The sequence below is a fragment of the Excalfactoria chinensis genome, chromosome 3, assembly GCF_039878825.1.
Source record: "Excalfactoria chinensis isolate bCotChi1 chromosome 3, bCotChi1.hap2, whole genome shotgun sequence".
Taxonomy (NCBI): Eukaryota; Metazoa; Chordata; class Aves; order Galliformes; family Phasianidae; genus Excalfactoria; species Excalfactoria chinensis.
Window position 1 is genome coordinate 65616635 of NC_092827.1, and position 24199 is coordinate 65640833.

At 44.5% G+C, this 24199-nt stretch overlaps 1 protein-coding gene across 2 annotated transcripts in view; it reads right to left on the reverse strand.

The window, feature by feature from the left end:
- The window catches only part of FRMD1 (FERM domain containing 1), a 34576-nt gene extending 21413 nt beyond the window's left edge, over window positions 1-13163 (reverse strand). Inside the window, exons 1-2 of one of the 2 annotated variants that reach the window (XM_072332069.1) lie at window positions 13033-13155; window positions 4659-4842 (exon numbers count right to left, since the gene is read on the reverse strand). In XM_072332069.1, the coding sequence (XP_072188170.1) occupies window positions 4659-4754 (96 nt within the window). In that variant the 5' untranslated portion in view covers window positions 4755-4842; window positions 13033-13155. Of the gene's footprint in view, window positions 1-4658; window positions 4846-13032 lie in introns of both variants that reach the window. The other variant, XM_072332070.1, reaches the window with a different exon arrangement.
- Between the last annotated feature and the right edge of the window lie 11036 nt (window positions 13164-24199).

The window sequence follows — 24199 nt, forward strand, 5'->3', positions numbered from 1 at the left end:
CAATCAAAACACTGCTCTCTTGTATAAATGTTTTCTCAGAGGTGAAGAGAAACAACGAAGCTTTCATTCAAGGGAACTAAAAACAAAAGTATACAAAGAAAGCCAAGACTGCATTCCTGCATTTACCTGAAATGCCTTGTGGGGTACAGACAAGCTTGCTCTCTACTCCATGCTGAACAGCTTATTCTGTCTGCCACTGACTTCTGGTCACACAACAATTAACATCTGCATTTTCAGAAGCTGTCACCAATTGCCTATGAGCTTCTTCCTATTTTCTTGCCAAATGGAGACTTGTTCAGCACAAGCTCCTTTAGCAAAGTGGTGATATGGGCTGCTTGCACAAAGAAAGTATGCGTACAGTGACTGGAAAGCTCCCCATTAAGCGTCCTCTCGCTTATAGCCTTATTTCCCTCTCTCCATCACACCACCTCAGGAGCACAACTCAACAGACTAGCAAAATCCCACAAAATCCCTAACCCTCAAGAGACGTGGGAGGAGTTCTGAGCCAGAACAGCTGCAGAGAGCAGAACAGTACTGCAACACACAACCAAAGTGCTGCCTGGGGTGCAGCCAGCTGCTGTGAAACCAGCCACAATCTCAGCTGTTCTGTGCCAATGCTGGGCAGTGCCAAGTAGCAGCACCAGAAGCTGCCATTCTGAGGTAGGAAGCAAAGAAAACAGGGCAGGAGTCTATCTCTGAACTTCTCTGCAGTGTAATCATCACCAAATTAACTGCCACCATAATTCCTCAAGCCCTTTTAGGGTTGGTATGCCATGCTGCACAGAAGCAGGTTCCACTCTCCTCCCTGCCCCAGGATGTACCATGTCACTAGACAAGGACAATGGGAAATGGGGTCACTGACGTTTTTTGTTTGCTTGCTTTGTTTTTGATTCTTGACAATGCACCACCAATCAGCCACTCACTAACGCTTCACTCAAAGCTTTGAAAACCTGCACTATGCCAATATGTGTGCAACACAAACTTTAGGAGAGGTGTGATCTCACACCTAAAAGCTGTACTTGTTCAGCTGCCAACAACCTGAAGTTGTAACTGGCATCGAAATCTGCCTCCTTTCTCAAGAAAGCAAGCTCTGTGGGGAAGGACTAGGTGACCTACCTGTAGCTGGAATGATTATGCACATACATCAGTCACTATTAGCACAGGACTGTGTAAAAGCTAAACAAATAAGTATATTTTGTGACATACTTTCACACCTAAAGGAAGAAAAACCTGCTGGAAGATGCTTATTTCCATGAACTGAACACTTCAACATTTTGTAACATCTACTTCGAAAGCAGAAATGTAAAGAGGTTTCTTGCAAAGCAGGTATGTGATCTACCACCTTGTCCATTCTCCTTTTGGCATTTTCCTACTGCATCCAGTTTTACTCCCAAACTGCATAGCTATGCAATACTGATAACACTTGCAATCTCTGTTTCCTCCTCCTACATTCCCCTGTTAGAACAATCAATATTTCCTTTTGAATTTTCCATTTGTTTTGTGGTTCTGTTTGGCCTTTCCTCCCCTTGCACATGGTTTGTATGCCAGATTCCATTCCAAACACACTATGCATCATTCCTTCCTCTGACAGAGCCTGATACTCAGCTTTGTTCCACCTCAGACTGGACTAAAGTGTGAAGAAACTTTCATAGTGTGAAGCAACCCAAAAATAAAATCATGTTCCAGGTTATACGTGCTACTCCAGAGTCATTCTACATGCAATTATTCATACATGCTGGTCACCCATTTCTATTTTAGTGGTCCATATGCTTTAAAGCACCAGCTCTGCTGCTCACAGAATAACTGGGAGACTTCAGACCTATGCCTGCTGCCCCTAATCACATCGGACTAAGCAAGACTTTCTCTCTTCCCAAGTTTCTGTTCACATTCCCACCTCTCCTCTGCCAGCTAGGCAACAAGCAACAACTGGGGGCACTTCTGAGACACGTAAGCATTGGCAGAGTAGCTGGCTGTCCCGCTCCTCTCAGGAAGCAGTCTGACTCTCACTAGCCTGGATCTCTATCCCTTTTTCAGTTGCTATCATTGAAGAAACTTCTCAGAAATTTTATTGAGACAGTCACAAAATCCAGTTGGTACTGACCAGTGAGTTCAAAAAGAGGTAAGCCAGCACACTGGGAGGTAAAGAAAATTGATCAAAATGGATCCTGCTCCAGATCTTTGATGAAAGTCATAGACAATACACAGAGAACAGTGTTCATTCTCATCATTCCCTCAAATCAGCCAATACAACCCCCACGGTGGGCGCCAAAATTAATACAGATCTGATGAGGGATGAAGAAACTTCAGAATGTCTCCCACTTTTCTCCCTTCAGCATCAATATCTGTGAAGGGCACACAAAGAATCCATCTTAAAGAACAGGCTTCCATCTACATGTGCCCACACAAAACACATAGGAAAATTCTTATCTGGAAGGATGGAATTTGTATGAGAGGAGGAGAAAGGAATTATGCACATAAACCCTTTTCTTATCAGGGAAAGGATCTATAATTTATTCTGCTGGAAGGATAACGATTCCTACCTACCTCACTGAACTCCAAGCTTATTTAGTATTTGCATTCCACATTGAGGAGGTTAAAAGGCTTTGGAAACATTAAGTAATGACATTATTATTCTAATAAATGCACAGGCAATCATCTGTGGCTGTGCTAATTAAATTTGTGTTCTACTAATACTACTGGAAAATTGCCTTGATGTTCCCTTTAGAAGATCTCTCCAGCTGCAAAATCCTGATTTTTGTTGTTGTTTTGAAGGGGCGTTGTGGTAAAGAATGAAGCCAAATGAAAAGCTGGGTTTGGTGACTTGCCCAGTTGTAAGAGGTCATATTTCACTCTCTATGCAATTAGGACACAACCGTGTTTTGAGAACTTGCGTTTTGACCCAAGCAGATATTCTCTTTCACACCCAGGTATCTCCGCATATCTATTTTTGCAACTTTATGGCCACTGAAGCATGAAACAGCTGAAGCGAGAAGAGAAAATGTCTTAAAAGGTCTATGGATGGATCTGGTGCCACAGCTCCTGCCAGAGAAAGGGATATTCAAAGACCCTTAGCTCTTTGCAGGAGCTGCAGGAAGGCAGGTGTGAACAAGGACATGCTGCCTTTCCTCCATGCCCACAGTACTCAAGTGTGAAAGGCCATTCCCTTATGCTTTATTAAGCTGCTGCAGCCCAGGGCAACTCACAATTGCATTTTAAACATAGACTTGGGCTGCCTGCCCAAGACTGGGTATGGAACCTCCTGCTGCAGTGGGACACTGCCCAAAGACCCTGGAGCTAGGACAGCCCCACATCTATCATATGATCTTGGGACAACACTCAGCCAGATGTGTGATACCACAGTTAAAATGCCAGACAGGGAGCAAAGGTGGAGCAGTGAGACCAGAAAGGGCTTTGGGCATCTCTGCTTGACCCTCTGCTCATTTAACACTGAGCCAAACCAAATGGCAATGCCATCAGCCCTGCCTGCACTTCTGTATGCAAGTCTACACTTCAAGAGAGGCAGGGCAGGGTTTGCTATCTCGCATCATTAGCCTTGCTGATAAAAGCTATAAAAAGGTGAGATTTAGGGTCAGTCTCAACAGACCATTATCACTGGCCTTTGCACCTGCCTCTAGGAGGTTAATTAAATTCTCATGTTGTGACTTGCACAAAACCAATAAGACTGCAGAAGTCTTTTAGGAGGTAGCTGGGCTGAATTTGAACAGCTGATCTGAAAGTAGAGAGCCCCAGGTTTTGCAACTCAAGTCTCGTTCTGACTAGCCCTTGTAGAACTTTCCGTTAACGATGCCACATTTAGGCATAACAGGCAGGAGAATTCCTACATGGATTTTGAAGATTAGCACACGTGCCATGTTTTAAGCTGAGTGCTTAGAACAGCTCGCCTCACCTGTCTTCCCTCTGTCCCCATCCCATGGGAGAGCCAATAAAACCAAAAGGATATATCTCACCAGCACACAGGCAAACACCTGCACACAGCTGTAGCTGAAGTGCTGCTGTCGGTTGTTTCTCACAGGCTGAGGAGTGAGCAGCATTATGCAAGGAGCCCATGAGCACTGCAGTGGGCATGGGGTTGTGCCGAGCAGGCAGCTTGCAGGGCTCTGCCAGCACTCCTGCACATGCACTCCAGTATTTGAAGAGCCGATCAAAGAAATGAAGTGACTTAGCTGTGGTCAGTGTGTACAAGTACTCGAAAGAAGGGAAAAAAAGCCTCAGAGGTTGTTTGCTCTGCTCTGGAGTCTTTGAAAGTTGCTGACAGGCTCTCAAAGCAGAAATAGCTGAAACACTAGTGTAAATGGTCATTATAAGGTGTGTTTGCTAAATCATCAGGGCATTTCAGGTTCAATATGAAAAAAAAAAAATCTCTGTTTTATTAATTGTGGAAAAAACACTGTGGGCGCTTAAAATAACCCCAACAAAATAACAGCAGAAAAAGAACAGAGGCTACCTCCATCTCAGAAGTTTTGAGTAACTCTACTAATGTTTTGAAACCACCCAATTAGAAAATGGAGCGCCAATTACACTAAGCTGGCTAATAGCCTTTGGGTCAGCAGACTAGGCTTTGAGAGGAAAAACAGCAGCAAACAAAGCCAGCCCCAGCCTAGAGAGAGGCCTCCCAGCATCCCTTGAGAGACACTCACCCCCACAGTCAGGCTGAGCTGCTCCCGGTCAGGCAGGAAAACACAGACGCTGCGACCTTCGGGGTGCATCCTGCTGGACAGCAGCACCCGGCTCATGGCGGGCAGCTCCGTGTGGCCCCGCCAGCAGCACCCGCTGTCTCCTCTCCGCTGTGGATGGGCGTCAGGCTCCCTTCATCCCACGCACCTGCTGGGAAGGGGAGAGTGTCAGTGAGGCTGCTGTGGGGCCTTGATATTGCAGCTCTGCCCCACTGCTTGTTGAGGTTGGCTGCGCTGTGCTGAGAGGGCAAGTCTCAGTGGCACCCGACTCACCCATTTTACAAGGTCACTGCCAATGTTACTCATGGCATCGTGGCACAAACTGGGCAGAGACTGCCTTTACATAGACTGCAAGGCAGAACAGAGTGCCATAAAACAATCAGATCTCCTTAGAACGATGAACCCAAAACAAGACTGAGATGTACGTAAGCAATGAGACAGATGACACCACAGGCTACTGCCTGAAAAAAGCCCATAAGCAAGAGGGAGTGCCACCTCCTTCAGCTGGGACATCTCCTTGATGCCACCTGAAGTGAAGGATTTTGACAAGCTGTCAGCACAGAGCACTTCATCTGAACCAGGATCCCTTCCACCCAGCCCTGCTGTCTGGGAAACCACTGCCCTCGTACCCAAGTAAACTCATCAGTTCCCAAGGCTGAGCCACCACTCCATATTTTTTGCCTCCTCCCAAGGGCCAAACCTATGCAGCACAGTTGGGAAGCCTTCAGTTTTGGGGAAAAAGCTGCTGGAATAGCATCGAAAATGCAGCAGCCTGGGAGGTGAACAAGCAACTTAGAGCTGAAACTACAATAACCACAGAAACACAAGAGGGAAACTGAACTCGTGCACAGAAGCACAACAGCACATAACTTCTTCCCATTGCAACAGGAGGTTACACAGCACTTCCCACAGCTACCTGTTGCCACCTTTCTGCTGTTTCACTGCACAGCCTGCTCCGATGTTACATGTTTTCTGCATTGTTTTTAAACCAAGTACAAGAGCTGTAAGTGTCCTTCTACAACTGCAAAAGCTGCTCCGTGTACCTCCTCCCTTGCTTGAGCTGGGATATAAGACATCGTGTTATTAGGAAGTGTTGTATATGTTCTTTCCTCCTATGAGAGCAAAGCACACAACACTTACATTTACTGTATTAATAAAGGAGGGAGTGCCATTAAAGGACAAAGTTATTACTAATTCAGTCTTTGAAGAAAATTAATAAACAGGAATTAGGATCTTTAAAAGGAAGGTTGCTCTAAATTATAAGCACACAGAAAAGACACATTTGACTTCCCAGATGAGAAGAGGTCAAAGCTTCCAGGCAAAGAGATATTTGGAGAAAACCTCTCATTCATCCTCTTATCAATATAATTATACCAATGAGCTCTCCTGGGTTCCAGGCTGCACACTGTGAACAGCTACATATAAATACCAGATGTCTATAGAATGACTTGAGGGTGATAGGTCACTTTTTATTGTCATCTGATGTCATACGCTCCATAAACTTTATGGATGGTATAAGGACCTCAGAGTTATGAGCTCAGGCTTTCCATCGTAAGTAGGTTTGTTTCGATTGTCAAACCACTGCACTATGGCCCATGTCCCTACTCACAAGGGGAGATTACATCCACAAACAAACATTCACACAGCCTGTAACACAAGTCAGAAAGGGCAAAAAAGTAACAATAAGAATAAACTGCCTTTTTTTTCCCCTCTGTGGATGACTCGAGAAACTGAACCCTATTTCCTCATACCCTGTTAATCAAGGCTCATAAAAGGCTCATCCCATTCACACTCACTTTGTTCTCCTAAAAATTGAAATGGACAACTGTAGATTGAGGGAGATGGGAAGTAAGAAAGGGAACCTGTGTTAGCAGGGGGCTGGGCTAGATGGTCTCCTGAGTTCCCTTCCAGCCCCTGCAATTCTGTGATCCCATGAAAGGACGGAGAGATGTTTTTTTCAGTGTTTTAAAACAAACCAGCTCTTCAACCCTGCAGCAGGTAAGAGGTTAAAGAAGCGATGTCCTTAATCTGAAGGGGGAGGTCAAACACAAACCTAGATCAGCTTTCTCTTCTTCAGAGGTATGCTAGAATGTGATAAAACTTAATGAATCATTAACTTGCTAGCACTGCACGCTTATACTGAACACACACACATACGCACACACACACACAAGCCAAGAATAACTGCCCAACCAAAACAAGTGGCCAGAAGGAATGCTCTTACTTAAACATACACAATTTCAGACTGCCCATATGCCATTCTTTTGTTTACCACAGATTCCAACCTCTTAACCTCAATTAAACCCTAAAAGCTCCGGCAAATGCACTGCAGATGAATTAATAAAAGCTCAAGTCAATCACTGGCCTCTGGGACAGTTTGTTTGGGTTTTAGTTGGCTTTTGTTTGTTTGTTTTGGTTTGTGTTTTTAAATAACATCGCGCCATGATTTTGCTCCCAGAGAAGTCCATTTTGAGATGTAATTGTTTAGTCGAAGGCCTCTCAGTGAAACAGTCAAAGATGCTTTTTATTCCTACTCTTCTGGTATCAGGTCAGGCATCTTTTTAAGTGCCTGGAGTTTATTTAGCACTGTTTATTTTATTCTACCTAAATACACGTGTACCAGAGCTTTGGACAATAAGCCTGCCATTAATTTCAACACTACTCTGATTAAACAGCTCAAACACGGCTGTAAAAACTAATTAGTAAGAACCCTAATCTTCTGCTCCTCTACCCACGGTCCCACAAGCTGCCCAGCAGCAGAGCAGGGCTACAACATTCATTTAGTGAAAACAGGAATTGGTGGATTTACCAACAGCATTAGGAGCAAAAGAGTCCTTTGGAGATGGGATTGGTTGTTGCATTTCCATGGGCAAGTTTGAAATCCACCTTACTTTCTGGTCTCAGTTAGCGAGGGGAAAAAAGTTAGAAGTAGCTACTTCTTGCACTTCGTAACTTCAGGTCCCCAAACAGCACCTATACAAACCAGCCCATGCACTTGAATTGGGATTCAGTTTTAAACTGCATAACCCTATTTTATATCAGACCACAGCCCTCTTGGAATTAGGTCCTAATCCTGATTTCAGCCTCCTGGGACTGCCACAAGCACACCTCAAGGGGATAAAAACAAATGGGTGAAATAATCGCTCACCAACCCTAAGCAGCAAAGCAGAACAAAATTCAATCATCAAGAAGAAAGAGAACAGGTAATTATGTGCTTCTCTCAAAAACATCTAGGAACACAACCTGAAAGCATGCTTTTGAAGGTTTATTACAGTAAAGTATCTTGGGAAAGCTGGTTTTGCTACCACTGACAAAAACGAATACTGAGCACATTCCCAATGAAACCATAGCAGACTGGCCCTACGGAGTTCTGTCAGGAACTGCTCAGAAATGCTAACTATTCTTCATGTTTTCTGCTGATGTCTTATGCTCCTAAGACAACTGGTCTCTTAGACAGCCATTCCACAATCAGCTTAGGTAGTTCTAATCAAGCCAGCTGTGCAGCAAAGCAGGCAGACAGCAGGAAAGAAGCCTACCTTTGTGCAGCAACACACGCTCACATTGCCCCAACCTGATGATAAAGCACAGCCTTAAAACTGAGAACCACCCTCACCTATGTCTTCACTGTAAAGAAGGTACAGTGTAAGACACTAGTAATATCTAGTGAACAGCGTAATAAAAAGCCTAAATAAGTAAAGAATCACAGAATGGTTTGGGTCAGAAGGGACCTCAAGGATCATCAAGTTCCAATCCCCTTGTCACAGGCAGGGCTGCAAACTTTCATATCTAATACTAGACCAGGCTGCCCAGGGCTCCATCCAACCAGGCCTTGAACACCTCCACGGACGGGGCATCCACAACCTATCTGGGCAGCCTGTTCCAACACCTCACCACTCCCTGTGAAGTCCTTCCCCCTGATATCCAACCTAAATCTTCCCTCCTTCAACTTAAAACCATTTCTCCTTGTTCTGCCATTACCTACCCTTGTAAGCAGTTGACTCCCCTGCTGTTTGCAGGCTTCCTTTAGTTACTGGAAGGCTTGCAATGAGGTCACCCCGCAGCCTTTTCTTCTCCAGGCTGAACAAGGGTGTAACAATAGCATGTATTGGCCCTTCTCAACAACCTGAGTCCCCATACAACTCTCTCGACTAACCGATGAGATGACAGAATTTTCCCTGGGTGCTCCAAAAGACAAGATCCCAGAATAGGTGCAGTTTGGCCACAAGAAAGATGCAACACTGTCAGCAGAAATGATTGGCAACTGGTTCATAGACTAAGGAGACGCAAACTTCAGCAGGCGTTTTGTATCTGTTACATCTGAGCACAGCACCCTTGCATGGATAGGATGCGGGCCCAGCTCTCACTTCTGGGACTTTCAAAAGGAGCAATATCACAGTATCGTGCGAGTTGGAAGGGACCTTAGAGATAGTTGGAAGGGACCTTAGAGATAAGATATAAGAGGTGCCTCCAAGAATTCCAGGGCAACAGAGCCCTGGCAGAGTTCATTCTCACCACACAACTTCGGGGACAGATAGGGAAGTTGCTGAATATTAGTCTTAGATGCCAACTAACATCCTTTTCCCTCTGTACAAACAGCACTCTCCAATGACACCGAGCTTTAACAATAGAGAGGAAAACGCTTTGTTTGTAGTCCTATTGCAGGATTAGACACAGCTCTTAGTTGGGCATGACTGCCCACACTCCACCTGCATGCTGTGAAGTTTTCCTGCCTAAAGTTAAGCATCACAAGTGAGTACTACAGCATGAAGTGCTCTCTTGGGTTTGTAACTCTTCTGCTTTGCTCTGCCTCTCCCACAACATGGCCAGTGTGCTCAGGAAGAAGGGCTCCCCTAGAATTCCCATGACACCTATTCCAAACCTGTGATCACGGTGGTGTGCCACTTTGTGGGCTGCCCTACTCCTGCTCTGAGTTAGGGGATGACTCTTACTCAGTGGTGATGCAGCGTTCTTTGGAAGCCAAAACACACATTTTTGTTACACACATTGAGACCTGCAAAACAGCCTTCAAGGAGAAGAAAAAGTCTCAGCTGAAGGCAAAGCACCGAAGGACATGCATGCTCGTGTAGTGTGGAGGTGAGGAGGCTGTGAGGGCAGGACCATGAGGGAGGCTGCCATGTTTCTATCTGGCTGCCCCTGGGACGAAAAAAGCACTTTAGCACTTTATATCCCATGAAGAGAGCTCAGAGTGAATCACCTGGGCTTAATCCTTCCCCAAAAACAGAACTAAATTCAGAAGTCTTTGAAAGAAACAATGAGCATTACAGCCTCCGGGCAAAAGGGATAAATTCCCTCTCATGAGGGACTAAGTTTTTCCATCACTTCCAAGTCCACATACGCCTTTGAGTTTCTGTGCACAAAGGTAAGCAGTCTTTTAAAGTGCATTAATTGAAACGTGCAAAACTTTGCAATATACATCCTTTGAACATTAAATGTCTGCAGTGAGAACACGCATCTCTTTTTCAGCATGCCATGTTCCTGGGAAGACTTTCTGCTGTCAACATTAGAAACAGCGATAGTTGAGCTGATCCTGCCTGCTCATTGATTGGGAATGCAAATACAGCATTTCCTCATCATGTCTGACTACCAGTGTGAAGTTTCTTATTACAGTGAATTTGTTTATTTCTGCACAATCTACAGCTGGGGTCCTTTTACTGATTAACAGTCACAGGACTTCCTCGGGCTTTGTAAACCACACATGTGAATTAGTGTTTATGATTAAGTACTATGTGAAGGAATCAACTGGCTTAGGCAAATGCAGAAGCATGAGAATGAACCAGTGAAATATGGCAAAGCATGTGAAAGAGCTTCAGTGTCCAGGACACAACGCATGAAGCTTCTGCAAAGGAAGCTTACATGGAAGTGCAGAGCTCTGTTCTTTCAGCTGAGTGACCAAGGCAGCATCACATGAATCCTTCTAAGGTTAAGCAAAGCAAATTGCTTCAGCAACCGTTCAGTCTCACCAAAAGCTTGCCCACACTCAAACACAAGGACACGTCCCTTTGGAGAAAGATGGGTACAGAAAGCTAACTCACAGGCACGCATACACAGGCAGCCCAGAGTGCAGTACAGACAGTACCAGGCAGAGTCTGCTGCCTCAGTGTGAAGGGGAGAAACAGAAGGTACTTCGCTTTGGTGCTCTCCCTGAGCACCTCTGCCAAGTAGTGCAACCTTTATTTATGAAAGACTGCTTGCCTTTTGTATGTAGGTGAAACAAGAGAAGTAAAGCACAGGTGGAGAGCTGCAGCAAGGTCTTTATAATAAGGGAGAGCGAGGCTTGTTCCCTGCTCCTGCAGCTGTTGGGATGTTTAGGAAGCACAGTGAGAGCACGGAATAGCAAGACCTGATCTCTCTACCAGAGACTCAAGAGAAAAGCGTGTTTCTCTGTCATGCTAATTGAAAACAGGTGAGGTCTCAATAACCCAAAAGCCTATCAGCTAATTCTCTAAATGGGAACATATTTCTCCTTCAAAGTCTATCAAGGCTAACAAACAGCGATTCTCACAAGTCAGTTTATTAAATACCTGCTTAATCTATTGTTTCAACTCACATTTAGTCAAACTCAAGATAGCTGAGAACATTCTTCTGCAAGACCGTCTTTGCAGAAATAGTTCCACTGTGGTGGACTTTCTATATTTCAAGCTGGGCTGAACTGGAATCAAGCCACCCGAAATACTCTGCAGAGCTGTCAAAAACAAACCAACCAACCACGATTTTATATCACTTCTAGAAGTAAACACACTATGGGCTATTTAAGAGAAACAAAGGCATCACTATAGGTTCAGAGGTAATACCCAGACCTGCAAGATGGATAAGAACAGACATGCTTTTACCAATATAATGCGTAAGTAACCCTTTGAACCAGCAAGAACTGGGTAATTAAAGAACAGCTTACTTCTCCAAAGGAGAGAAAGTCCACTGCTCATCTCATGGCACTCGTATCCAAATCTGAACATCCACACCAACCAGTCAGCTTCTGTATCCACCTGTTCCTAACTTTTTCCCTCCCCGAAAAGCGCAGCTTGTCTTAAATCAATACTCTGCTCTGAACATGTGAAATAGAGGAAGTTCCAGAGTGGAGAGAGAAAGCTCAGTCTGGAACACAGCCTGCTTCTGTTACAAGCGTGAAATCGCCGATCTGCCCATACTTTGACAGAACTAATGCCAACCTCACAAACAGGGCCTGTAGCAGCAAATGCCATTTCGGGGCCCACACACACTGCTGCCAGCAGCTACCTTCAGCTAAAAAGATGGGGAAACAGGAAGGCACAGCCCAAAAAAAGGAACAGAATGAGGACAAACATCCTTATAGAGAACGGCTCCTTTTTGCAGTGATGCTGAGTTTTGCAAAAAGAGAGTAAGAGAAAAATAAGTAAATAGAGAAGCAAGAGCAAGGAGTTCCTTAAAGAGAAGATCCCCCTCCTGATGTTCTCCAAGGAGCAGCTCCTTCTAAATCCGAGGACTTTGGGTCTGGCCCGCACCTTTTCCATGCTCAGTCTCTAAGAATTAAGGTGCCACTGCCAAACACCCCCAGGAGCAGCAAGAGAATTCCTGTAGGAAAAGAAGCAGCGTAACCCCAGAGCACAGCAGGCACGCAAGTCATTTACATTGCCTTGAACTGGACTAACAGCCCGGCAACCACAGAACTGCATCACACAGTGTCTGATGGAGACCTGTTCTGCTTATGCTTATCTTCACCTTTAAAAGGGAAGGGAAAGGGGTATGAGTAAAACACCTTTTCCCCCTGCTGGGTCACCCCAATCTGAGGTCCGTGGGCCCAGGCAGAGCCCCGAGAGCCCCGGCATCACTGATGCAGCAGGCAGCGTGCCTGACTGAGAGCATATCTCAATTAGAGCCAAAAACAACCAGCACAGCACAGCGAGGCCACGGCATTCTGCAGCCGCTCCGAGCTTTCCAGGAACTAGACAGAAAAGATCTTCAAAACACCTGAACAAACGAACTCCTGAAAGCCAGCAAAGGTGACCAGCACCAGGAGATACACCCGTGTTACTTTCTCTCACGGTAACCCCTGGGGTTTTTAGGTGCTTATTGTCAGGACCCGGCACCTCCGCAGCTCAACGCGGGACAGCCGGAGCCCAGCAGCTCCAGCCACAGCCGGCTGCGTTCCGAAGCTCCCTCCGCGCAGCCACCGGGACGGGCTCACAGCGGCAGCACCGACCCAGCGCTCGGGGCAGCCCGCGGGGCTCCCTGCCCGCCCTCAGCACGCACCGAGGCCGCCCCGCTCTCGGGCTCCGTCCTTTGTCCCCTGTGCCGCCAGATGGAACTCCAGGCGGTGGAGACGCGGGACCCCCGCACTCACCGCGGGATGCCCCCGGGGCTCCGCCGTTCCGTCTGGGACCGCATCCGACGCGTGCCGAGCCGAGAGCGATGCCACCCCAACCGGCAGCGCTCAACGCCGGGCTCACCCCCCCCCCCGGTACCCGGCCGGGGGAGCAGAGGTAGGGGCGGGGCCATGCGGGGGGGCGGGGCCATGTGGGTCCCGTCCCGCCCTTCCCCAGCGGGGGCGCCCACGTGGAGTGGCGGCACGCGGACACCTCGCGCGGCGCTTCCCCATCCTCGCTCACGTCCGCCCGCTCCGCCGCGTGAGCGGATTGGTGGAACCGGGCAGGCAGTGGGCGGGATTTGCTCTCGGAGCGATCTCTGATTGGTTAGCGACGCCGTCGATCCGCACCCTGCCACTAAGGGAGGTGTTGGGGACCGGTCCGGTGGGTGACGCCTGGTTACGCCCGCTGGGGCGCGGAAGAGATGGAGCAACGCGGCTGTACCCGCTTGCAGCCGGGGCTGCCCTGCGGCCTTGTCTGTAGCCTCTGGTCGCCTCGGGCTGCCCGGTGGTTGCAGTTGGGGGGGATGTTTTGATCCCTGGGTGTTGTGGCGGCGCAGTCTGCGGGCGTTACCGGCTGTCACAGAGCACGTGGAGGTGGGCTATGAACGGAGAGTGATCCCAGCAGGGTGTGAAAAGCTCTGGAGCACATTAGAGTACACTAAGGCAATGCAGCTTACCCAAAGGACAGAAAGCTCAAGCTTTTTTTGCTGGAAAAGCAGTTTGTTATGTTGCTGATGAGATGGTCTCAGGGCACAATTCAGTGTTAGAGTCAGCATCTTGTAATATCATCACCTAGATTTCCTCCCTTTCCAGAATGGACAGAGAATCCAGTGCCTGCTCTGCTGTTAAGCTCTGCTGTTGAACTTGTTCTTACTTCACTTGCCCAACACCACCCATGCAGTCGATAGCAAAGCCAGCAAGGTGCTCATGGTAAGGCTTTCTGTCGTGCCTTGACAGCTAGCATGAAACTGGAAATGGGAGTAAACAGCTCTGAGCGGTTGCTGCATGCTTCTGGGCTTTGATCAGTTGAAAAAGAAAACATTACACTTGCTTACAAAATCATAGCGTGGCTTTCTGTGACAGGATCCTTCATCTGTGGCAGGAGCAAAGGACTGTGTGTGGGCTATTGAGTCAGTTCTGTATGTCATGGCACATCACCTTGGCCTTCTGTCCTCCTTGTTTCTATCAGCGACATTAATGCTCTCACACCTGAATTTTCCTCCTGTGGAATCTAAGTGGAAGGGCTTGTAGTGTGGGTCAGCTGCAGCTCCCAGGCCAGCTATGGTCATAATGGAAGATAGTACAGTTCGTCAGGTATGGTACTGTAATTACAAATCTAGTAATTATCCTGCATATCTGGTCTCCTATGAGACAGCTCACACGTGTCATCCCAGCGAAAACAAGCTGCATTCTGAGAAACAGCAGAACTGCAGGGAAATGCAGTTAGCATTAGCTTGTTTGTTTTTGAAGGGGACATCAAAGCATTGGAGTCTGAAGATATCTGTGTTCCAAGGAAGCACTGCTTTGTCTATTGAACATGTCAACTCCAGCTCTCCTACCTGCAGTGCAGATAAGCAAGTTTGTCCAGCTTTCTCTGTAAAGGAGAAGGGGGGGGGGGAGGTTGGCAAGGGGGGGGGCAGGATTTCTGGAAGAGCTCTTATAAAACAGAGTCTTGATTGAGAAAATAGAGCTCCTTTTGTTAGCGTGTGTCTCATGCAGAGCCTTGCTAAAGTCAGAGGGACTTTAAGCAAAAGTTTGCATAAACAGATGTCTTTGCTCATGGTCTTGTCTGCACTGCATGTAGATGAAAGGATTTCACAGTGTGAAAAGGAAAGCCAGGGTTTGCCTTCACAATCATGGAAAAGAATCCATTTCCTTTTCTTATGATAATCCAAAAAATGCATGTAGGAAATAGTTTTGTTAGTACGATTTATTTTCTAGTTCACGAACAGCACTGAAGCTGGGGAGAAGCATGTTTGTAGTGTCTGGAAACAAAAGGAGTTTTCACTAATGATCTGGGGAGCTGAAGCTGGCTTCAAGCTGTTCAAGTGATGAGAGGATGACTCAGAAGTCAGAAATTTGAGGCATTCTTATGTCTAGCATTTAATCAACAGGCAAAGCATTGGCAAGTATGGAGAAGAAATCAATGGCAAATCAACGAATAATAGGTTGGCTGTTCATTAGAGAGAGGGCTGATCGCTGGGATATTAACAGAAAAGAGGGCATGAAATTAATCTTAAAATTCGAACTAGCAGTGGCTGCAATGAGCTGACAGTCAAAAGATTCCATGACTTTCATGTGTGAAAGGCTATTCTCAGTGCTCTGCGTTCTGCATTTATATCAGCCAGATCCCTGCTGTACGTGTTATTCAGACTTTTCAAACACAGTGCAAGTCTTGCAGGGCTAATAATTGTTTGTTTGTAATATTTGTCATTGTATATACAGTCATCTTAGACATTACACACGAGATGATAATAATCTGCTCTCTCTTAGCATTCACGCTGAAGCAAAATCTTGTTGTGTTTTCAGTGCATGTTGGAGCTTGATTTTGCTGGCATTCCCTATTCCTAGAAAATTATCAATGGTTTCATTGTGAGTGTTCATCAAACCAAGGCTTTCATGATTAATGTTGCAAAATCAGGTTTAATTTTGAGCTCTGGGACAGAGAATGTGTTTTTTATCCAACTTTAAAGTACCACATATATCTAAAACAGCACACAAACACCAATAAAATTGCGTGCAGGGTAGCTTATATGCTAATAACAGTATTTGTTATATTATTAATTATGATCAGTTGTTATTATACCAAAAGTTGTGTATAATCTATAGCGATAATTAGTGAGTTTTGAGACATCAGCTTACATTAAATAAAAAAACCAAATGCTTTGTGCAGTGAGCACCAGCCACATGATGCTGCAAGCAAGGCCAAGGGCTGGCAATGGAGCAAAAAAATGGTTGCAGGCAGTTCTGGTATGGCTCTTGTGCCATGTGACTGCAAGGAAACATGAAACATTGCTTTATACCTTATTCTGTCTGGTGTTATACAAGTAGTATGTATCGTATCTTTAATCTCAAGGAATCCTGTTGTCCTTCCTCAAGAGAGCGTTTCTTTCGTCTGCTGTTGAAACAGATACACCCTCATGTCTTTGAGAACAGCTGCTTAGTGGTGCTCCACAGTGCTGCAAAGCTTTGGAAACCATATAAGCAATCTGGGTGGGAGGATGGGCTCATAAGTAAAATCTGGCCTAGCTCATAGCCTTGACAGTGTCTCCATGGGACTGCATTTACTAAAGTGATCATATGCTCCCCATATGAGCTTTAAAACAGAACAGAGAAGCTGAGTCTTTCAGTAACCCGAAGTCATTCATATCATTATAGGCTCATGATTTGATTTGAACTCTGACCACGTTCCCAGAACTCTTTCTTGCTACCTTTTGTGCTTCAAGATTTCCTAACCCCAGCTCTGTGCACGCCCAAACCTGTATTCATTACGCAGTCTTCTGAGATCACAGCTGGTGGTGACATGGCTGCTGGCCACGGGGAGTTTAAATCGCCTACTCTCTGATGGGACCTGTTCAATAGATATTTGTCTGTACAGGTGCTCTGGCAAGATGCTATCTGTAGTTAAATACACACAAAGTGCATAAGCTGTTGATATGAGTTCGCTTTAGGGGTCACAGTAATGCCACTTCGATGACTTTACATAAAATGTAATAATCTCTAACAGTTATTCCCCAGTGGTTGTAGTTAATTTTTGCTACAGTAATGACACAGAAGGAGTTGACTTATCTAACCATGCTCTGTGGTTTGAACCGTGAATTTTGGTTATCTTGACCTTGAAACCTTGTCAGTGCTCTTAATTCCCTGCCTGAGGTTTCTTAGTGCTCATTGTGTTTGTGCTTCAGTCACAGCATTAATAACCTGCATGGCAAACACATGCTTCACACTGTCCATTCACTGCTTAAGGAAAAAATATTTCCTGCTGTCTATTCCATGTAAGTTTTCTTCTCTTGGTCCCTATGGGCAACAAGCCTGCCGAAGCACTACTCCCCAACAGAGTCACGGCCTCTGCTGTATCTGATGATGTGTTTTCACACAGACAGTGAATTTCACACAGGCTTTGCTCTCCATTTTGTATTCTTCCAGTTGTGCACTTATTTTTGCTGGTTTTGGAATTACTTTCTTTCAGATTCCCCCACCTTGGGAAATCTTAAGCCTGGGTGAGAAAACTCTGGCAAAAGCAGAGAGAAAGGCAAAAATTAAAATACACCACTGTAAGCTTAAGGGACAAGAATAAGTAACCTTATGTGCTGTGTCATCCTGCTTCTTACATAACAAATCGCCTATAGAAGGGAAAAAAAAGCTACATTTACATTGACTATTTCCATGAAGTAATGGCACAAAGATAATTTGAATTGCCCACAGGATGAATTTAGCCTGACATGTAAAATCTATTTCTGCCATTATCGCTGCTAACCTAAGCCTATTCAGAGGTAATTATAGTCAAGTGCTTACCCTGTTCTTGCTCATCTGTTTTTCCCTCCTGCCCATTTAGTAAATGCATGAGTTATGCATTAGCACTGGTATGCTGTGTCAAAGCAGCAAGAGCTTTGAAATCAGACAGCAGGAGTGGAATATAATAAGGCAGGAAATAATCGGTGAAATCTGTAAACAAAGGGGTGTAAAAATAACAGGATTCAGCTATGTTCTAGAAAATGAAGATTTTAGAGTGAAATAATTTGAATTTGCAATGGTGTCAGTGCAGGTGCAGGTCAAATTTAGTAATTTTGACTAAAATGTGTTTCTAATTCTTGCATTACTCGAGGCAAAACAGTTCCAAACATGAAGAAAAGGCATTGCCTCTACCTGACTTAAAACCCTATTGGATTTCACAAGTAACTGGCTTCTGCTGTACAGATACATTCCTTAAATGTTCTTCTTCTCTCCAGCATGCTCAGGATAAAATTACCAAGGTGTATGTATGTGTCTCACTGCCTTCCTCATCACGTTACCTGTGTGGTGAACAAGGGATTCAGGTGAAATCCCAGCTCCTGTGCAAAGCCAGGAAGGACCATAAGGAAGAGTTATGACAGAGGAGGCGGCATTAGGAAAAGTACCCTAGGTTCGGGGTTATTCCACCCAGGGATCACATTTTGAAGTAAATGAACGAAAGAGGCAACTGTGCCTCACCTCATCACATTTCATCATGTTATAAAAACAACTGAGGTATCTTATGAAAGGTCTTGAGCACTGAAAACTCCTTGTAAATAAAGAATGTGGCTGTGAAACACAATCCCTGGTGGGGTTCATTTCTGTCCTTTAGGAAAGACTGCACTTCAAGACAAGGTAGAGGCTGGAGATGAAGGGAGGGAAGCAAAGAAAAGCCTAAGGTAATAAAAAATGTGCACATAGGAGTTCCTAATCTGCAATGATTGCAAACATGTCTCACTCTCTTCAGCTTTTAATAAATCATGTTATTTACACTGAGGTTATCTCCTTCTGTCATCATACATCAAGTAAAGATGAAAAACAGAAGTCAGCCTGGTTCACTTAAGTTTCTTCCAAAATGTATTTAGAGTCTTGAAGAAGAGTTCTCTAATTCTAGGTGTGTATTACTTATGTCTCATAAAAACTGTTACTGGTATTGATTAATTTTCATCTTGTGGTTCAGAGTTGAAGACTGAGTTTTTAGGGTTTTTTTCTTTATTTTTCCCCACAAGAAAACATCCATGGTCACTTGGAAATGACCACGTAAAGAACTGAGAAACCTAAACTGTAAAGAACCTAATTTTTAACATCGTTGTTTCTATTCCTTCCAGTGGAATGGCAAAAGAAAATGGTCATCACGGAGCAATGCAATCAATTTTTTGGAGTTATCCCTTGCTGTCTCCAGGGATAAAGCTGCATTCTAGTGGGGGGAGATTGCATCTAGGGGTGTCGTTCTCAGGTAATGCGCCTGGCTCTGGACGGTGCCTTGGACGTAACGCTGGGTCAATGCAGACATGAGCAGGAAAGCAAACTGCTGGAAGAAGTTGGTTGAGCAACTACCAAAGCATGTTCAGACAGGTGTCTTAGTCTGTGGGCTCCCCTTTTTTAAGACATTGAGAAATACCATAGTAAGGTCCTTAACATACTATAATGCCCATTGCATGGTTTGTTGTTTTGGCTGGATATTTTTTTCAGTTGTTTGGTTTTTAGATGTGAAATACTTTTTTCCACCACTTTTGATATTGTGGAGAATCCAAAAGAAAAGTAGAAATGTGCAAGAGGATTAATCTTGTGGGAATATTAACCAGTTTTCTCACTATAGCAGGCAACCGTTCAGCAGAAACCACTGTTAATTAGGTTTAGTAATGTATCAAGTGATGCCTAACCCACAGAAATAAAAGGCTGAAATCTCTAGTATGTTTTCTGAATCTGGTGTGAGGCAGGAGACAAGAGTAGATAACCAGGGTAACTAAAGACAGAGATCACTCTGTCTATGTTCCTAATAATTCTCAGTAACCCAGGTATGTGTTACTGTGTAGGCACTTGACCTCAGTGATTTGAAAGAATTTAGGTATGTAAATAAGGCTTCACTGTACGTGGATCTGTACCATAGCTATTTGGTTTGCATTGCTAGCAGTGAAACATTGGGATTTCTTGGTTAATTGTAGGTCACATGAGAGAAGGGCTTGGATTTGACACCCTGAATGTGATGCCTTCAAGTTCCTAACTGGAATCTAGGGGCCAGGAAGAAGCTTGCCCAAATGCAAAAGGATATGGCAAGACTCATGTACATTTAGATAAGACTTGGGGCTGTAGATAGCACTTACTGTCTGAATACTTTAGGTTTTCAGAGTTCCCCTAGCACAGGACACAAGTCTTCATGAGGATAGGCTTATCCCTTAATAAAACTGCCTGTATCTGGGTGTTGATGCTAATTTACCGAAGGTAAATTTTGCACAGTCACTGTAGGTGCTCAAGCACATTGTAATCCCTTCTTTGTTGGAACATAAGCTAAATGACGTCATCCATCCTGTATTAATTAATGTGAGGATAAACTGATGAATGAAGCCAAATACGGTCAGATACTGAACAAAAACACAATGTCAAGATTTATTTGCATATACTTGGTAGCCCAGGAAAAAGAGCTGTGATGGCTGCAGTGATGAGCCTGAGGAATGTTGCTGGCATTGAGAGCTCTCCACTGTGTCACACATTCCTGTGTTTTGCAGTCACATTAGGATCTGAAGGAATTAGCCCCAGGAAAGCTCGGAGTTTATTTCAGGTGGGTAAACTCTGTTTTCTGGTCTTTTGGTCAGCGGTGGGAAACATTCATAGTGATTTAAGAAAAGATCAACGGGCTAGATAAGAATTTGTTATCTTCCAGATGGCAGGTTCCAAAAGCAGAGAAGAGTGCGGCTTCTGTCAGGTGTGGGCCAGGAATGACAAAGAAATTTAACTCCGTTCCAAAAATGTTAACCATATTGTTCACGCTCAGCAGCGAGGGGGCCTGTAACTGCTGCGAGATTAACCTTGTGACCCCAACAAGAGTTTAGACCAGCCTGTCAAAAGCATTATGCTTGAAGGCGGTAATCATTCTTTATTAGAAGAACGGTGGCTTTGCCTTGGTTTCTGCTGCCTACCTATGGGTTGCATTTCAGCTGCAGGTCCACCTTTAGGAAATGGCGTCTAGTTTAATTATTAACAACTGTGGATTCCTAAAGGCTATGCACAGACACTGCTCCAGGCTGGTCTAATTCACTCTTAAAAAGCAGCCCATTGTGAGAATGTACTGATCTGGTCTAGCAGTGATTTTCCATAGGGCTGCTAAGGAAATGATAGTAGCCTTTTCCGAGGAGGTAAATATTTTCAATAACGAAATTGGGAAAAGTTTGTGTTTATATTTTCAAGCAAACTTAAGAGCTGAGGTTTTAGAATGGCTGCACATCTGCACTTGGCCACTGCATTTGGATCAGGCTATTGACTTATCCTGTGAAAGCTGCTGCTCTTAAGAAACCAGCGCTGAAATTGTTGCAGCCTTGGTGGTCCAGAGAAGTGCTTTAAGAGAGTAGTAACAGCCCCTACAGCTGTAAAATGGGAGCAAGCTGTTGGGCCTGGAGACACTTCAATAGGATTGCACAGAGCCATCAGATGATCCCAGGGCTCAGCTTCCACAGCTTGATTGATCTCTGGCTGTACTGTCATGTCTCCCAAGACAAGTTATGATCATAATTGCTGGATTTCCAGAGTTGTGGGTTTTTGGTTTGTTATTTTTTTTTCATCTTTGTTGGCAAATTATCAGTAAGATAAAGTGTGAAGCAACTCGGCGTCTCATTCAGCAGGCTGATTCGGTACAGCAGGCTCTGTAGTGGTGTAGATATTCCCTCATGACGGTATCACAGCACTTACGTGTCGTAGACATGCACTGAACTTTTGGGAACAAGAAAATAACAAATATAGACAATAGGATTGTAGTCTTAAAAGCTGATATCAAAATAGATGAAAAGCATTTTTAATACAAAAAACGCTCATTTAATAATATCATTTTATAGGGAACCCCCTGCAGAAAATTTATAGCCATAAAAGACATAGTTTCTTACATAGTTACTGCAAACTTCTGGATCCTTCCTGCATCCACTTGCCCAGTTTTTTTAGTTTTTTCTGTTCCCACATGATGCTGAGAGTTACATTTGAAAATGCTGTGGTTGAACATACCTCCTATTTCTTTTTTTTCACTTTTACAACATGAAGGAGGAAGAAAAGGGATAACATTTCTACTTCTCAGGAGCTCTGTGGCTGTTCGTATTAGTAAAGCAATCTGGAAAGAGTTTGCTGACTACTTATGCCTTAGGAGAAACTAAGCCTCTACGTTCCCCTTATCCTTGTGTTTATTTTGGTGAGGATGCTATCACTTGCTTTCTGCAATCAATAGGTACTGCCAGCATGGTCATAATAGGGCCACGTTTAGCTGCAGCCTCCCTTGGGGCTCGTGAGCATCTCTGTCCTAGGCTTTCAGGACAAAAAGCTGTAGCAAAGCCATTCATCTCAGGCACAGGCATTACACCACAGGGGGAGGTGCCAAGTTTTTAATGCATGAAGTCACTGCCATTCACAGTGAACTAATGAAAACACTGTCTTTAGCTATGTTTAAAATCCCTTGGATGCCTCTGTGTGTGTGTGTGCGCGCAGTGAGGGACAGATGAATGATACTGTGAGGTCTTTGATACCTTTTTCAATGAGGCTAATTGTCTCTGCATAATTTTTGGACAAGCCTGCAATAATGATGTTTGGTTGCTGCACAGGATTAGCATGTTTAGCAAGAGGAGAAGGAGAAAAAAGGGGAGATGGCATCCAGTTCCTAGGTGATGAGCCCAGATTGGTGACATGCATCTGAATGAGACATGCTTGTTTAGCCCTAGCATCCTTTTTCCTAGCTAATCATGGAATGTGCATGACATTTGTTATTATTGTCATTATAACCCATCCATTCACGCTATTAGATCTTCAAAGCTCTTCCCACAGAAAGTGATGTGTAACCTCAGGGAAGCAGGACTGAGTCTCACTAGAGCAGGTTAGGAAATTTCTCGACATCTTCATTTTTGGGGGCTGGGTAACTGAAGCAGAAGTCTTCCTGTTTCCATCTTGGTAGGGACACATGGGCATTCTTAAGGTTATATTCCTTATATTCACTTTTCGTTTCCACATCATAAGGTTGTGTTAAGGGTGTCTTTGAATTTCTTGGCTTTCCAGCTTGTATTAGTTGTTTCACTTGATTCCTTGTTACAAAGAACACTATGTAATTCAGTTTTCATTCCCATCAGAAGAACTGTGTGATCATGAAATCACCTTCCTTAGGGTAGGTGAACTAGGAGACTGAGGGGGGCCCTTGGCCCTGAAATTAAAACGAGTTCTTCCTGTCTGCATGCACTGGATTATTGTCCCAGTTCTGTCACTGACAGTGATGTATGACCAAAATACTTGTCCTTTTATGTATTTATTTTGCCCTGGTTAAAAACATCATAATTATACTTGACTTATGTGCCTCACAGATGTGCTACAGGAAATGTCCAAGATCATTTGACAAAGTCCTGGTACCAAAAGCTGTGTATGTTAAGAAACACGAAGCAAAACATTAGACACTTAACTCAGTGATGTCTATATAAATTTTCCATCACCCTATATATCTGTGAACAACGGGGCCAAAATGTACTAGGACAGGATGTCAGTACTGAAGTGCTGTGCAGTCTGCAAATAGATACGAAATTAGGATGCTTTTGGTTCTCAGTCAGAACTTCTTCATCCTAATTGGAGTTACATATTGGTTTGCTATTGCACAACAGAACCTCATTGTAAATCATGTTTTGAACACTGCAAATTTTCCTTTTATTGTTTTATTTTGTTTTGTGTCCTTCAAAATGCTTCTACCAATCTCTTGCTCAGAACAGAAAGTAGGCTTGCAGACCAGGCACATTTCCATTGTTTCTCAATCAACCTGGGATGTTGTTGTGAGTTGTCTGATGCAGAGATTTTCCATGAACCCAGGGTGTTCATAAGGATTTGGTTAGTCCTTGCCGTCCCTGATGTGCTCTGATATTTTACCTGGATTTAGACAGCCATGTAATAAGCGGATTTGAGATGTAACAGCATTATTGATGTCTTTTTGAAGCTAGTGGCAAACCTTCAGTTCCCCACCCAGTATTCAGTGCCTGCAGAACTCAGCAACGCTTCAGAGATGGAAAAAAATATATTTTTACTATTTATGCAGTGTTAGGTCTACATCAAATCATGGTTCTTGGGAGCTGAAGCCTCTAATCAATATGAAAACCAAATCTCTTGAGGGCACAGTACTCGGAGGCACAGAGGCCCAGGTGGGAACATATGGGTGAACAAGGCAGGTACAGCTTCTGCCAGGGTCATCGTAGGACAGTGATGGCAGGTGGGGCAACACTGGAAATATGGCCAGGATGGTGCAGGCTGAAGTCAGCCATAGTGGGAGTCACGCAGCCCATCCTTTGAAGTCAGGGAACAGTTTCCAAGTGCCATTTGTGCCCTTGGCTTAGTTTGCATACATGGCATTACATCACCCAACAAAGCAGCCTTCAGTCAGGCCCCGCACAATGGCGAGGGGTTGGCGGTGCTCCATGGGGGGTTAATAGTT